The sequence below is a fragment of the Hyperolius riggenbachi genome, chromosome 6 (genome assembly GCF_040937935.1).
Source record: "Hyperolius riggenbachi isolate aHypRig1 chromosome 6, aHypRig1.pri, whole genome shotgun sequence".
NCBI classification, from domain to species: Eukaryota; Metazoa; Chordata; class Amphibia; order Anura; family Hyperoliidae; genus Hyperolius; species Hyperolius riggenbachi.
Window position 1 is genome coordinate 373,772,028 of NC_090651.1, and position 14,708 is coordinate 373,786,735.

The following is a 14,708-nucleotide window of genomic DNA, read 5'->3' on the forward strand; positions in this document are numbered from 1 at the left end:
AAGAGTGGCAAGAAGAAAGGCATTGTTAACAGAAAGCATAAGAAGTCCCGTTTGCAGTTTGCCACAAGCCATGTGGGGGACACAGTAACCATGTGGAAGAAGGTGCTCTGGTCAGATGAGACCAAAATGGGACTTTTTGGCCAAAATGCAAAACGCTATGTGTGGCAGAAACCTAACACTGCACATCACTCTGAACACACCGTCCCCACTGTCAAATATGGTGGTGGCAGCATCATGCTCGGGAGGTGCATCTCTTCAGCAGGGACAGGGAAGCTGGTCAGAGTTGATGGGAAGATGGATGGAGCCAAATACAGGGCAATCTTGGAAGAAAACCTCTTGGAGTCTGCAAAAGACTTGAGACTGGGGCGGAGGTTCACCTTCCAGCAGGACAATGACCCTAAACATAAAGCCAGGGCAACAATGGAATGGTTTAAAACTAACATATCCATGTGTTAGAATGGCCCAGTCAAAGTCCAGATCTAAATCCAATCGAGAATCTGTGGCAAGATCTGAAAACTGCTGTTCACAAACGCAGTCCATCTAATCTGACTGAGCTGGAGCTGTTTTGCAAAGAAGAATGGGAAAAGGATTTCAGTCTCTAGATGTGCAAAGCTGGTAGAGACATACCCTAATAGACTGGCAGCTGTAATTGCAGCAAAAGGTGGTTCTACAAAGTATTGACTCAGGGGGCTGAATAATTACGCACACCCCACTTTGCAGTTATTTATTTGTAAAAAATGTTTGGAATGATGTATGATTTTCATTCCACTTCTCACATGTACACCACTTTGTATTGGTCTTTCACGTGGAATTCCAATAAAATTGATGCATGTCTGTGGCAGTAATGTGACAAAATGTGGAAAACTTCAAGGGGGCCGAATGCTTTTGCAACCCACTGTATTCCAAACTCAGTCATATGACAATCTAAACATAAGTGACATCAAAAGACATTTATTTACAAACCAGGGAGAACATTTAATAAAGCCTGGTATTATTGGTACTTACGGAGGCTGTTGACCAAGTATCCTCTGAATTTCAAAGATGTTGAAACTACAGCCTTAAAGTGAAGCTAAACTGAAGGGGAAAAAAAAGAGTTTGACTTACCTGGGGCTCCTACCAGCCCCCCTGCAGCCGCCCTGTGCCCGCGCCATGACAAACCAATCCTTTGGTCCGCCGCAGAGACCCTCTGCCCTGGTCTGTGCACCTCCTGATTGCGCTTCCATGGACAAGAGCATTTTGCGCATGTGCAGTATGCAAAAATCTCTACTCCGCATGCGCAGAGCGCACCTGTCGATGCACCTGCGCAGTGACTTTGGGAGTAAGGAACTCGCTGGGTGATAATATTGCCCAAGTGAACTGAGTTATTTTCCAGCGGGATGGGGGGGGGGCTGTTTAGATAGCCAGAGGTGCCCCCTTCCCTGATTTACTGTAGATAGACAGATGTGCACCCCTCTAGATAGCCAGATGTGTCCCCTTTAGATATCTATATATCTGCCCCCTTCCCCATTTAGATAGCCAGGAGTGCCCCCCTATAGATAGCCAGATGTGCCCCCCTTTAGACAGCCAGATGTGCCCCCCTGTAGACAGCCAGATGTGCCCACCTTTAGATATCTAGATCTGCTCCCTTCCCTATTTAGATAGCCAGGAGTGTGCCCCTATAGATAGCCAGATGTGCCCCCCTATAGACAGCCAGATGTGCCCCCCTATAGACAGCCAGGAGTGCCCCCCTATAGATAGCCAGATGTGCCCCCCCTATAGACAGCCAGGAGTGCCCCCCTATAGATAGCCAGATGTGCCCCCCTATAGACAGCCAGATGTGCTCCTCTATAGACAGCCAGATGTGCCCCCCTATAGATAGCCACATGTGGCCCCCTATAGATAGCCTGATGTACCCCCTTTAGATAGCCAGATGTGCCCCGCTTTTTCTGCTGCTGTTAACGCTTCTGCACTCCTCTGCAGAGGGAGAGAAGCAGGGGCACTTCGGGCAGCCAGTGAGCCACTTCTCAAGCATGTGGGGGTGCAGTGGCCATGCTGTGAGCCCTCACAGTGCTGCGCCCAGGGACATATGTTCCCCCCTTGCCCCCCCCATAGCTACGCCTCTGCATACATGTGCTGGAGACATCTGCTGTAATAAGAGCACCACACTGAAGATTGCTCTGCAAATGGGTGGCAGTGTACTTTCGTGGAGGAACCGTGAGCCTCACCCTACACTGAGCAGCTTCCTGTCATCACAACTTCAGGAGTACTGGGAACTATGTCTGAGGGTTTCATAATTATCAGGTGAAATCTTAAACTGTGACCATGAGGAGGAAGTGGTTTTCTGTCTTCTTGGCTAATAGTAATGTAATGTGTATTTCAGCACAGGCTGTGTAACTCATAAAAAAGATGTGTCATTAGGGAGGTCTTGCGTCAATGTGTGTATATATATGGACAGGCTGGCAGGAGAGCGGCAGGAGTTGCTTATAGGCTGATCATCCTAAAGGTAAGTACAGGTAGTCCCCGGTTAACGAACAAGATAGGGACTGTAGGTTCATTCTTAACTTGAATCTGTTCTTAAGTTGGAACATTGTGCCATCTCTGTCCCCTGTACCTCCTCTGTGCCCCCCCCCCCCCCCCGTGCCTCCAGTGTCCCCATCTGTGTCACCTCTGCACCTCCTCTGTGCCCCCCCCCTGTGCCTCCAGTGTCCCCCTCTCTGTCCCCTGTACCTCCTCTGTGCCCCCTTGTGCCTCCAGTGTCCCCCAATGTGTCACTTCTGCCCTTTGTAACTCTTTAGACAAGTTTAAATGCCATTTTTTGTTAGATTTTTTTTTAATCAATTTTCTCAAAAACTACAAGACCAATTTGAAATTTTTTTTTTACTTGTTCCCATGGAAACAGAGAATCCATGCCGTTCATATCGGCGGGTCGTTCGTAAGTCGGGGACTACCTGTATTTCATTGTGTTCTCTGATGCCTCACTTCTACAATACCTGGTATTTGTGGTTCCTCTTACTGGACCCTTTCACTGAGCTTTCTTCCATCTTTTCTCTCTACCTTTTTACTTGCACAGAGTAGAGTCTCGGTTTTCCGGAACTCAACTAACTGGCGGTCCCAACCAGCACAAATCACCGACAGTACTCACAGCGGGGTAAGCCAACTGCTTAGGCTTTTTGTAGGCTCTGCTGTGCTTAAAGGGGCACTACAGCGAAAAACTGTAAAATTTAAAATATGTGCAAACATATACAAATAAGAAGTACATTTTTTCCAGAGTAAAATGAGCCATAAATTACTTTTCTCCTATTTTGCTGTCACTCTGACAGAAGTGACAGGTTTTGGACTAGTCCATCTCTTTATAGGGGATTCTCAGGGATATATTAATTTTCAAAAGCACTTAGTGAATGGCAGTTGCTCTGTCCAACTGCCAAAAAATTGTGTAGCGAGCAGGGAAGCTGGCCAGCATCATTGTTTAAATCCTTTTTAGGGAATATCTTTATAAAGAATAAAAGCCCTGCTGAGAATCCTCTATGAAGAGATGGACTAGGCCAAACCCTGTCACTTCTGTCAGATTTCTACTACCTACTGTAAGTAACAGCAATATAGGAGAAAAGTAATTTATGGCTCAATTTACTCTGGATAAAATGTACTTCTTATTTGTATATGTTTGCACATATTTTAAATTTTACAGTTTTTTGCTGTAGTGCCCCTTTAAAGGATACCCGAGGTGACATGTGACATGATGAGATAGACAGGGGTATATACAGTACCAAGCACACAAATAACTAGGCTGTGTTCCTTTTTTTATTTCTTTGCCTGAAAGAGTTAAACATCAGGTATGTATGTGGCAGTTCCTGTCTGCGTCAGAACTGGGTTAGACTACAGTGTGACCCTCACTGATAAGAAATTACAACTATAAAACATTTTCCTAGCAGAAAATGGCTTCTGAGAGCAGGAGAGAGATAAAAAGGGTCAATAGTTCACAGATTTTAGCTGTGGCATACTTCAATGAATGTGTCATTGAGCAAAAACAATAAAACAGTAAAAACTTAAAAAAGTAGATTATTATTTTTAAAAACAGGGTTCCATGGCTCTCCCGGGGTTAATATACTTTCACTTTCTGTATTTTGACATTTAATACAGGGTTTATTGTATGTATATAGAGTGGGGTATAGTACTGTATTAACTAGGCCTATTTTTAACATTGAGTCTCAAGAAACCAGAAAACACTTATCTGGCACTGGCATTAGCCAACCCCCGACAGTGCCGGATAACCGAGTCTCTTCTGTACAGTTATAAGTTTTCTTTTGTTCTGATCTTTATTATCTCTCTACCCATCCTAACTTCCCTTCCTTTTCTTCTCTGCCCTTCCCCCCCCCCCCCTCTAACTTCTTACACTCTTCTCTTCCCCCTCCTCGTCTACTCTTTGCACTCCTCTTAAGCCAGGCATGTCCAAAGTCCGGCCCGGGGGCCAAATGCAGCCTTTTGAGCTATTTCTGGTGGCCCAAAAAGCTCTCTACAGTTGTTAAAGGAATACTATTGATTAAAGCATTGTTTTAATGCTGTAGGTTAGGGCACACATTGCTACAAGTACTGGGACAATGTCCTTCCTCACACAGCTCTGCCTCTCTGCTGTAAAATCCTCTTAGATACGAATGTGACAGGCTCTTAAAGGGCTAGACCATGTTCCTGCACAGTGGGGTTGCTATTAACTCCTCAATGTATAGTTTATTAATCACCTTGATGAAACAATCTTATTCAGATGGTGGTAAGGGGTTAAAGGTTCCAGCAATGTGTGTTTTATTAAGTTTTCTTCTCTGACTGATAAAGATCCTGATAATGTATTTGGAAATAGTGTCTCTCCCTCTCAGCACTGCACCACATAGCAGCCTACAAAGTAGATGCAGCCTGGAGTGAAAAGTCACTAGCCAGTCAGTCAGGAATAGTATATACACATCTCCCTGCTAGTTACATTACATCAATATTACAGCACATCTAGCTACATGTTACCTCCTCAGATCAGCCTCCTCATGTCTCCTGCATACTGTGATGCAGTGAAGTATATTTGTGAGCTGTGTGGGGAATGAAGGATGATTTTTAAGCGGGGAGAGAGACCTGGGTGAATAAATAGCCAGCAGCAGTAACAGCCACTGATTAGCAACTGCCACTGTGCTAACTGCACACGTACAGTATATGGGTTATTTACTGTAGAAAAGTTTTGGCAAAATGTCAAAGGTATAGTGTACCTAAAGGCAAATAACAAAAATCAGCTCCCTAGCACTGGCCCTTGGCCTAAGAAGTTTGGCCGCCCCGTCTTTCCCAAGCCATCTCCCCCTCTCCTCCTACCCCATCTCTTCTTACCACCATCCCACTATCTTCCAACGATTTCCTCCCTCCTCTCCTCTTCTCTCATCTTTACCCTCTGCCATAGGTTGTCATCATGTAGATATGCTGTTCACAAATGTGCTTCCATTGCTGAATTCTACTCTTTGTCATGTGACTTCCTATTTACGATTGTTTGGGCATTTCTACATGGGTCACTGAGCCCTCCCACTGGGCCATAGAATCATTATAGAGGTTGGAGGGCTGAAAAATGTTGTGGACAAATTTAAGAATATCCCTGACTGTCTTACAGAATCCCCTCTAACCTCTCTATTTTTACTATTTTTTTTCAGACACATTTTACTTTATCATAAGTAGAAAATGAACAAAACTGTTATTTTTCTTGGCTCAGGTGAGTTTTTGATGAGCTATAACTTTTAACTTGGATTAAAAGGCATTTAAAGGGAACCAGAGATGAAGCACCCTTGTGTATTTTACCATATATATATCAGTAAGAACATTAGAGAAAACTCTTATCATGCTCTCTGTTTCATCCTCACTGCTAAAAGTGGCTGTTATCAGCTGTGATACGAATCCCGGACTGAGCATTCAGTCTGGCTTTGCAGGGAATAATTATAGCTGAGTCCTTATAGCAGAGCCACAAGGGGGCAGGCTTGTGCTTGAAAAGACACCAGAGAAGACAGACTCAGCTATAATCTTTCCGTAGCAAAGCTAGACTGAGTGCTCAGTGGGGGATTCTTATCAGAGGTGATAACAGTCAGATTAAACAGAGAGCAATGAAACAAAGAGCAGATTAGGTGTTTACTGTCATGTTCCCACTGATTTATAAGGTAAAATACAAGAGGGTGCTTCATCTCTGGTTCTCTTTAAAGGACATGTATCATGAAAAATTGTAACATCTGTAAAATGCATTATAAGTTACTTTTTTTCCTATGTTACTGGTGCTAATAGTGGGTAGTGAGAATCTGTCAGGTTTTGGACTAGTCCATCTCCTAATGGGGGATTCTGAAGTATTTATTTTATTTACAAAAGCACTTACTGAACAGCAGTTGTTCAGTCCTACTGCCAATATAGTGTGCAAACAAACAGTCTAAGAAAAAATGTCCTGCGCTAACTAGCTAGGCTAAAGTCATTTATGCAAAAAAATGACAGGTGTTATCCTTTTTGTTGGTGCACTTTGGAGCTGCTTCTCACTGGGTGGATTCCAGGTACTGAAGTGTATGGAGAAAACAAAAAAGAAGCGCTCCAATAATGCATTAAAATTTTTAATGAGGATACGCAATACGCAGGAAGCGCAGAAACCTGTAGTAACGTGGAGGCATTTACGTGAGCGGTCACGCCCCCTCCTTCCCCTCCTGGCGACACCGCAGCCAGCGGAACGTGGAACAACAACGTCGCATCTCCGGGTCCTGGCCAGACAGCGGCAGAGGGTTACGATCGTGGACAGGCCACTACACGCTGATTTTAAGGAAACCATAATGTAAGTGCAATTTTATATTGGGTATCCTCATTAAAAATTTTAATGCACTATTAGAGCGCTTCTTTTTTGATTTCTCCATGCCAATATAGTGTGCAAGCGAGAAAGGAGGCCGACCAGTATTTTTGGATAGATCCTTTCAAGGGAACGCTCTTGTGAAAAAATGATAAATAAAGGTGATACCGAGAAATCTCCCAAGAGGAGATGGACTAGCCCAAAATCTGTCAGATTTCTACTATCCACTGTAAGCAACACTAACATAGAAAACTCATTTATAGTGCTGTTTACTCTGGGAGAAATGTACATTTTTATAAGTATGTACTTTCATTTTTGTTTTGTTTTGTGATGTGATCCTTTAACTACCTTTATTGAACTAATTTTTCTTCTTCCACAATATAACACAGAGCTGGTAACAGCAGGGCTGTATTTGGGATTTGTGCTGCTCTAAGGGCTGGAGCACACCGAGCAGCTTTTTCAGCGTTTCTGCAGCCGCTTGCAGCTGCGGATCGGCTTGGTCAATGTATCTCAATGGGGTGGTGCACACCAGAGCGGGAAGCGTTTTGCAGAAACGCATACTCCCGGGGTGAGGCATTTTTTGGATTGCGGAGGCGTTTCTGCACAATGTTAAGTACAGGAAAAACGCAAACCGCTCTGAAAAACGCCTGTTCAGAGCGGTTTTGACAGCGTTTTTGTTACAGAAGCTGTTCAGTAACAGCTTTACTGTAACAATACATGAAATCTACTACACCAAAAACGCTTCACAAAACCGCAAAACGCTAGCTGAAACGCTACAGAAAAATAAGAAAAAGCGTTTCAAAATCTGCTAGCATTTTACGGATCTGCTAGCGGGTTTTGGTGTGCACCAGGCCTAAGTCATGGTGAAAGTAGGCGTGGTCACAGCATGTGGTGGGCATGGCCACAACCGGCAGCGGGTGGTGCCAATTAAAATATCCCGAGAAAAGAGCAACCTAAAGTCAGTGGGCCTGTATTGCCTTTCCAGATATAAGTAGATATATAAACAGCCGACCGTTTACTGTATATTTAATCGCCATCAATCTTTCAATACCGTTCTTCTTCCTTTACAAAGCACTCTGTAAACAGGATTGCTGCCATTGGAAACTCTGCATACCACAGAGCGGGTTCACAAACACTTGCAGAATGCTCTTTGTATAAACAACCTCCTCCCATGTTAACAATAAACAGGTTCCTTCAGGGCCCTTTTACACTTAATGCTTTGGTACGCTTTTTTTTCCCCATAGCAATGCATTGTGAAAAAGTTTTCAGTTAAAACACTTATAATATGAACTGAGCAATAGGGAAGCATGGACATTACCTTGCACATCAGTTGTCCTTTCAGTTATAACTGAGAGCAACTGATTAAGTGTAAAAGTAACGTCAGGAAGATCCTGTTAAAGCTAATGGGAATTGAATAAAGGGAAAAAAAAATCAAACTGATACTTAAAGCGGACCCAAACCAAACATTTTTTTCATTTAAAATATTTAGTTGCAGCACTCTGACACATACAATTAATAAACACTCCTTTAGGCCTATGAGAATTTCAGTGCATGCTTTTCACCCTTCTCTTTTCATAACTAGGGTTATACAGGAGGCAGCCATCACTTCTGAGCTTAGTAGGAGGTTTTAGATCATGGGTGTGTTTGTCATCAGCTACCCTCCCTCACAGGGGCGTCGTCTATGTGAAATCTCACACAAGCTGAGATCACCTCCCCTGTGACATCATCAGTAGCAGCCTGTGTTTTGTTTTTGTTTTTTATCTCCTCCACCAGTCTGCCGGATTCTGTCCCGGCAATATGAAAGGAAGGGAGGGGTTCCTCCAATAAATGTAAAATATTTCATATTTGTCATCATGCAGCTAAAAAAAGGCTGTGATTTAATATTATAAGTTAGAAAATAGATGTTATTTCTGAAATCTTGTATTTTTAATTTGGGTCCACTTTAAGTAGAGGGAAGGCTCTGGGTCCTATAGAGCCTTCACTGTCCCCACGTTCCAAAGCTGTCCTCCGATTGGTTGAATAATGCTCTCTGCTGCCGCAGGAAGCATTGGAAGCCTTCGAGAGCCCGAGTGCTCCCAAAGACAGGCGGCTCCGTACTGCACCTGCACGGGCGCCCTCGCTCGCACATACGCAATACAGAGCCGCCCCCAGCTTTGGGAGCACTCAGGCTCCTGAAGACTTCTGAAGCCTCCCGTGGCGGGGGATTCAAGCAGGGTGACATCACTGGGACACGGGGATCGCAAGAGGAGCGGGAAGGCTCTATACGACCCAAAGTCTTCCCTCTCCTTAGGTAAGTTTCTTTTCTTTCTTTTTTTTACCATTAGCTTTAAAGAGGAGCTGTCAGACATACTATCTCGGAAAAAAACCCCACATACTGTATATAAGTAGATAAATACGTGCTCTACTTACATAACATATGTATTCTACTGTCCGCATTTTGATTTTAGTGATTTTTCTACAGTTAAAAAAAAAGGGAAAATCCTTCTTAGCATTTCCCATTTTAACTGTGGCTATTTTGAAGCCAATCCTGATGTCATTTCCTCCTTTACTCTCCTCTGCCTGATTGTGTATGCATTGCCCGCCCTCCACTATAGAAAGTGCATTCTCAGCATGAGAAATATTAGCCAATCAGAGAGGAACAGAGGTGTGGGAGGGGAAAACAGGAGGAAAGAGGTTTCAGCCAAGCAGGTTGCATTAGTTAAGTCTGAGGGGAAAGTAGAGAAGCAAAAAAGGACAACCCAGCATGCCCTGCAACTTCCTTTGTGCGGCAGATGTACCAAATAAGAATCAGGTAAACTGGGGAATGCTCATTTATCAACAAGAAAAGTAATAGTGATTTTAACTTTTGGATTGCCTGGTTAGCATCCTCATTACTTGTTTACAGATAAAAATAACGAACTATTTTTAAATGTTATGCCCGACAGTTACACTTTAAGCTGTTGCCTTCAAAGATAACACGATTGAACTTGAAGCTGTATTTCTCAGCTTCTCCAGTTATTTTCAGATTCATTCAAATGGGTGAAGTTGGCTATCTGGCTGCAGCTGATGACGCGGCCATTCCACGGTGTTACTAACCGAAACTAGCAAACAGGAGTATCAAAATATGCTGCCAGCCTATGGATTTGTCCAGTTGTTAAAAAGAGGAACAAAGCCTCTTACTCTGTGCAGCCAATTGCTCCTGCAGCAAGGCGGGGATTGCTGGACTGACTCATTGCAGCAGCACTATTGCCAAGGTTACAGGGCAGTGCAATGCGAGCTTCCTGTCAGTTTTGGAAACTCCCAGCTGGCTGCAGACTGGAATGGAAAGACCATTTTTAACATGAAACTTGACCAGTGCTATCTATCGCAAATGTATAATGGAAGTGTAATTTCCCTTTTTTTAACTGCTGGTTGCTTTAACATTTTCTTTCTTTGAATTAAATGTTCTCTTTTTCTGTTTAGCTCTAGTACTATGCTTGGCACTGCTGGAAGTCAAAGGAGGTCAGTACAGCCAATATTTCTATTATTTCAGCTGCTTTCTGAGTTGCCCTGATGCAGTTTTATAGTATGTGGATACCATTTAAATCATAGGTGTAAAAATCTGGTACATGGGCCAAATCTGCCCTGCAGAGCCATTAGCTGTGGCCCGCAAGTGGTTTCCCCACTTTAAATTATCTTTGGCCCACCCTAGATCATCAGGGAAGCCATATGATGGAAGGAGAGGGAAACACTAGATACCAAGCGAGATAAACAGAGGAACACCAAGAGCCCCAATAGTGTAATATGTATTGACAAAGGGGATAATGACAAAGAGTAATAGTTGTTATACTCACAAGCATGGGTCACCAATAGGCAACCACTGTAAAGGCAGGTGGGGAGATTATCCTGACCCCACTCAGGAATAAGAAGTCGCTCTCTGTAGATAGTAGAAAGGGTCGCAACCCTCCACCCAGGGTGGATACAATATTATATAGGAGAGAACAGAGGCGCCAAAAGGATAAAAGGGGTTTTAAATGAGCTTAAAAGCCAAACATTTGGTAATTAGAGGAGGCAGTGGTGGACTTACCTCCTCCAAGCAGACACAACACGACTGTACATTCAGTCTATTTATTAACGAACTCCAGATGAAACAAAGCAACGCGTTTCACGGGTCAGTGCCCGCTTCCTCAGGCAATAGAAAAAGGAGTTACAGCATCTAGCAAAACAACAACACTCGGCACCTCTGTGCACAGTAAATATTGCACTGGTAAATATTAACAATCATATGGGCTGGTATTGCTGTTTTCACCTTCCTGAGTACCATCAAGCTGTATGGGGGGTGAAGGGTTGAATGTTTTTGGAAGAGCATGTGTAATGTCTCCTGGAAATGCAAAGCCCTGAGATTTTTACCCTCACACTGCTGCTTGTTACAGCTATGTGTTTACATTTCAGATGAATGTCCTGAAAATGAAGAATATAAGGAATGTGGTACTGCCTGCCCCGCTACATGCGCCAATCGCTTCACATTCAAACGCCGAGGGGCGTGCATAGCTGTGTGCCGCGACGGGTGCTTCTGCAAAGCTGGATACTTGCGCAACAGAGACAGGAAGTGCGTCCCACCACAGGAGTGCTCGTAATGCTTTCTGCTCTTGTTATCCTCCAGCCAGACACGGGTTTCTGTGGATGGTGTTTTAACAAATAAATTATTTTCTGTTCTACAATGCGTCAAGTGACTTGTGGTCTTTGTCTCGTGGTATCATGATAGTAGACCCAAGCCACAACTCAGATCGAAAATTTTAGTTGACCATTGGGCTTGCCCAACAAGAGGAAAGCCTCTGGATCCTATAGAGGCCTCCTGTGTCCTCCTCACTCCTGTCGCTAGGACCATCCAGACAAGGGCGTAGCTAAGAAGCTGTGGGCCCCAGCCAGAGCCGGGACAAGGTCCTTCAGCACCCAAGGCTGAGACACCAAAGTGCGCCCCTCCATCCCTCCCACTCCAGCCATCACACACTGATTGCTATTAGACTAAGAGGCGCCACAGGGCCCACATCCTCCCCAACACCTTGATCTCTAGTTATCTGGCTTGCAGTCACTGCCATGTATGCCCTTTTCTTATTTCTTTCTGCTTCAAACACAATTAGGAATGACATCTGAATGAATTGTGCGCCCCCTCCTACACTGCGCCCTGAGGCTGGAGCCTCTCCAGCCTATGCCTCGGCCCGGCCCTGGCCCCAGCGCAAGTTTAGCATTGGGCCCCCACAAGCATGCTATAGATAACAATTATATCACAAAGCTGGACTGCGCTCTCCACTTCTCAAGCCTCCTACTCTAACCAGGCAAAAATGCTAGTTTCAGCGTTCTAGTGGGAACCATGCCAAAAGCCCAATGGTCAACTAAATGGGAGAAAGGAAATTAAAAACACCTCACCTTCTTCTAGTTACTGTAGCTAGTAGAAGGTGAGGTGTTTTTAATTTCCTTTCTCCCATTTCGTTGACCATTGGGCTTTTGGCATGGTTCCCACTAGAACGCTGATAAAAAACGAGCATTTTTGCCTGGTTAGAGTAGGAGGCTTGAGAAGTGGAGAGCGCAGTCCAGCTTTGTGATATAATTCTTCATCTGGAACAGTGTGACAGCGATCCCACACATCTATGATAACTGTTTTCTAAGCTAAGACTTAGTTTTGGGTAAGGAACTGAGAACATTGATTTACTGTATTTTGGGTATTTGTAATATTGGTGGCGCAGCCCTGTGGGTATTATAAATACAGTATATAGATAACAATTGATACAACACACCAAAAGTCAATCAAGGACAACCACAGTGTCAGAGGTGCAAGAAGGGGATGGGAAACTGTGTGTTATGTGAGTTAGGCCTCTTTTCCATGGACTGTTGATAGGCAGTGAAATGCCTCTCAAACTCTCACAACTGCTCACTGCTGCCTGGTAACTACTCACCGCAGCTTGGCAACTGCTTGCTGAGCACACAGTTTAACAGACCGTGGGAAAGCGGCCTTAGTGATCACTACTGTTCAAATCAACTATCAAAGTAATTATTATCAGCACAGGACCAATAAAGAGCTAATCCTGTGTTTAAGGGTGGGCCCCTCTAGCCCAAGGGCCCCCATGTGGTCGCTACCTCTGCACGCCCTATTGCTAGGCCACTGCATCCAGAAGATCCTTGAGTCTTCAACAATAATGATCATAATCAGCTTGTTACAATTACGCAAAATGTTGCCTTCCTGGCAATGCCAGTTAGATGCAATAATTGCACATTATTCAATTTTCTCCGTAAATTTTGTCCACAGTAAAATATCACTATTTAATATCGATATTATACAATAAAATATTGATATTTAATAGCGATATTTTACTAACAACATTACTATGCGCCCTTATTTCCCCACCACTTTATTTGATGCATGTGCTAAGACCAGCAAAATGGCAAAATCAGTACAGCAGAGGCTCGTACGACTTGCAAACAGCAGCTGCCGGGCCGGGCCCTTGTCTCTCTCCGGGCCCCATAACTGAGTATAGGTACGGTAAATTTACCGATATTCTACAATCTACAATTTATTTCTCTTGTTTTCACCAACAGTTACCCCCTTGTTTGCTTGATGAAGCAGGCTTGACCTGCGAAACGCGTTGCATTTCTGTCTGGGGTATCGTATAATAATAAATGTATTTACATACAAGTATATAAAAACAGGACGTCTTGTCTGCTTATGGGAGGCAAGCCCACCACTTCCTCCAAGCACTTTTAAAACTTATTTTTTTATCCTGCTGGCGCCTCTGTTCAACATACTAAGATATTCTACAATCGGCTTTCTCTGGTGCCCAAATTTCCAGGCGCCCTTTTATCAAACGCACCCTCAAACCTCTGATGTTGGTCTGCAAAACAACACAAGGAAACAATTTGAAGACATTTGTGTACATATGTAAAACTTTTATTCCAGGTGATTTTGATTAAAGGGATCAATATACACTGCATGTAAGGCCCGGTTAACACTGGCATTAAGTGGCAAATGGATCCACGAAAACAGTTCTGATTACCGGATCCGTTTTCACTCCGTTGCCGTTCAGCTGCTTCTGTTCCATTTACCCACATCCCCCCCACCCACCCAGACCCCCATCAGTAAAGTGGACTTTTCTGTCGAGAATCGTCTGACTCTTCACTAGTAGTGTGAAGAAACGTTCCATTTTCTCGTTGCCTCAATGCAGGGCTTCAAAGTCCGTTCCGCTGAGCTCAGCAGTCCAGAAAAAAATGAAGTCCGTTCAGCGGTTCGTGCGGAATGGATCCTTTCGAATGGGCGGATGTGAATGGATCCATAGGTAAACCGTTTTTTTTTTCTGCAAGTGTGAACTGCCGACCGGGCCTTACTCAACAAATACACACAGCCAAACAAAGATCTTCGGCACTAAAAATGGCATTTAGCAGCAGAGCCGGGACAAGGTCCTCCAGCACCCAAGGCTGAGACACCAAAGTGCGCCCCTCCATCCCTGCCACCCCAGCCGTCACACACTGATTGCTATTAGATTAAGAGGCGCCACAGGGCCCTCAATCTCCCCAACACCTTAATATCTAGTTATCTGGCTTGCAGTCACTGCCATGTATCCCCTTTTCTTATTTCTTTCTGCTTCAAACACAATTAGGAATGACAGCTGAATGAATTCTGTGCCTCCTCCTACACTGCGCCCTGAGGCTGGAGCCTCTCCAGCCTATGCCTCGGCCCGGCCCTGTTTAGCAGTGGGCAATATAACTTTAATTCTTTGATACCCAGAAACATGGGGAAGAACAAAAACATGACTCGAGAATGACTTGTGAGATAAAGAACCCGAATGAGAGATCAGTTTTGTTTATTAATAGGTTTACAGATCGTATTTCTTGTTCATAAGAAAAAACGAGTGAAGTAGACTGGCTACAACTACTACTTCTGTTGCAAAAA

The 14,708-nt window shown here is 44.0% G+C and overlaps 1 protein-coding gene across 1 annotated transcript; it reads left to right on the forward strand.

Moving 5' to 3' along the window:
- Window positions 1-5,646: 5,646 nt before the first annotated feature.
- LOC137523069 (chymotrypsin inhibitor-like) lies at window positions 5,647-11,449 on the forward strand. Its single transcript, XM_068243265.1, has 3 exons — window positions 5,647-5,707; window positions 10,250-10,288; window positions 11,219-11,449. Exons 1-3 carry the CDS (start codon window positions 5,677-5,679, stop codon window positions 11,401-11,403), a joined length of 255 nt encoding a protein of 84 aa, XP_068099366.1. The 5' UTR covers window positions 5,647-5,676; the 3' UTR covers window positions 11,404-11,449.
- Window positions 11,450-14,708: the final 3,259 nt, after the last annotated feature.

Bases quoted from the DNA above. Each gene is read 5' to 3' on its own strand.
- LOC137523069 (XM_068243265.1), top strand. From the start codon at position 5,677: ATGAACAAAACTGTTATTTTTCTTGGCTCAG. The intron at 5,708-10,249 runs GTGAGTTTTTGA...TTTTCTGTTTAG, and splicing joins TGTTATTTTTCTTGGCTCAG to CTCTAGTACTATGCTTGGCA. The intron at 10,289-11,218 runs GTCAGTACAGCC...TTTACATTTCAG, and splicing joins ACTGCTGGAAGTCAAAGGAG to ATGAATGTCCTGAAAATGAA.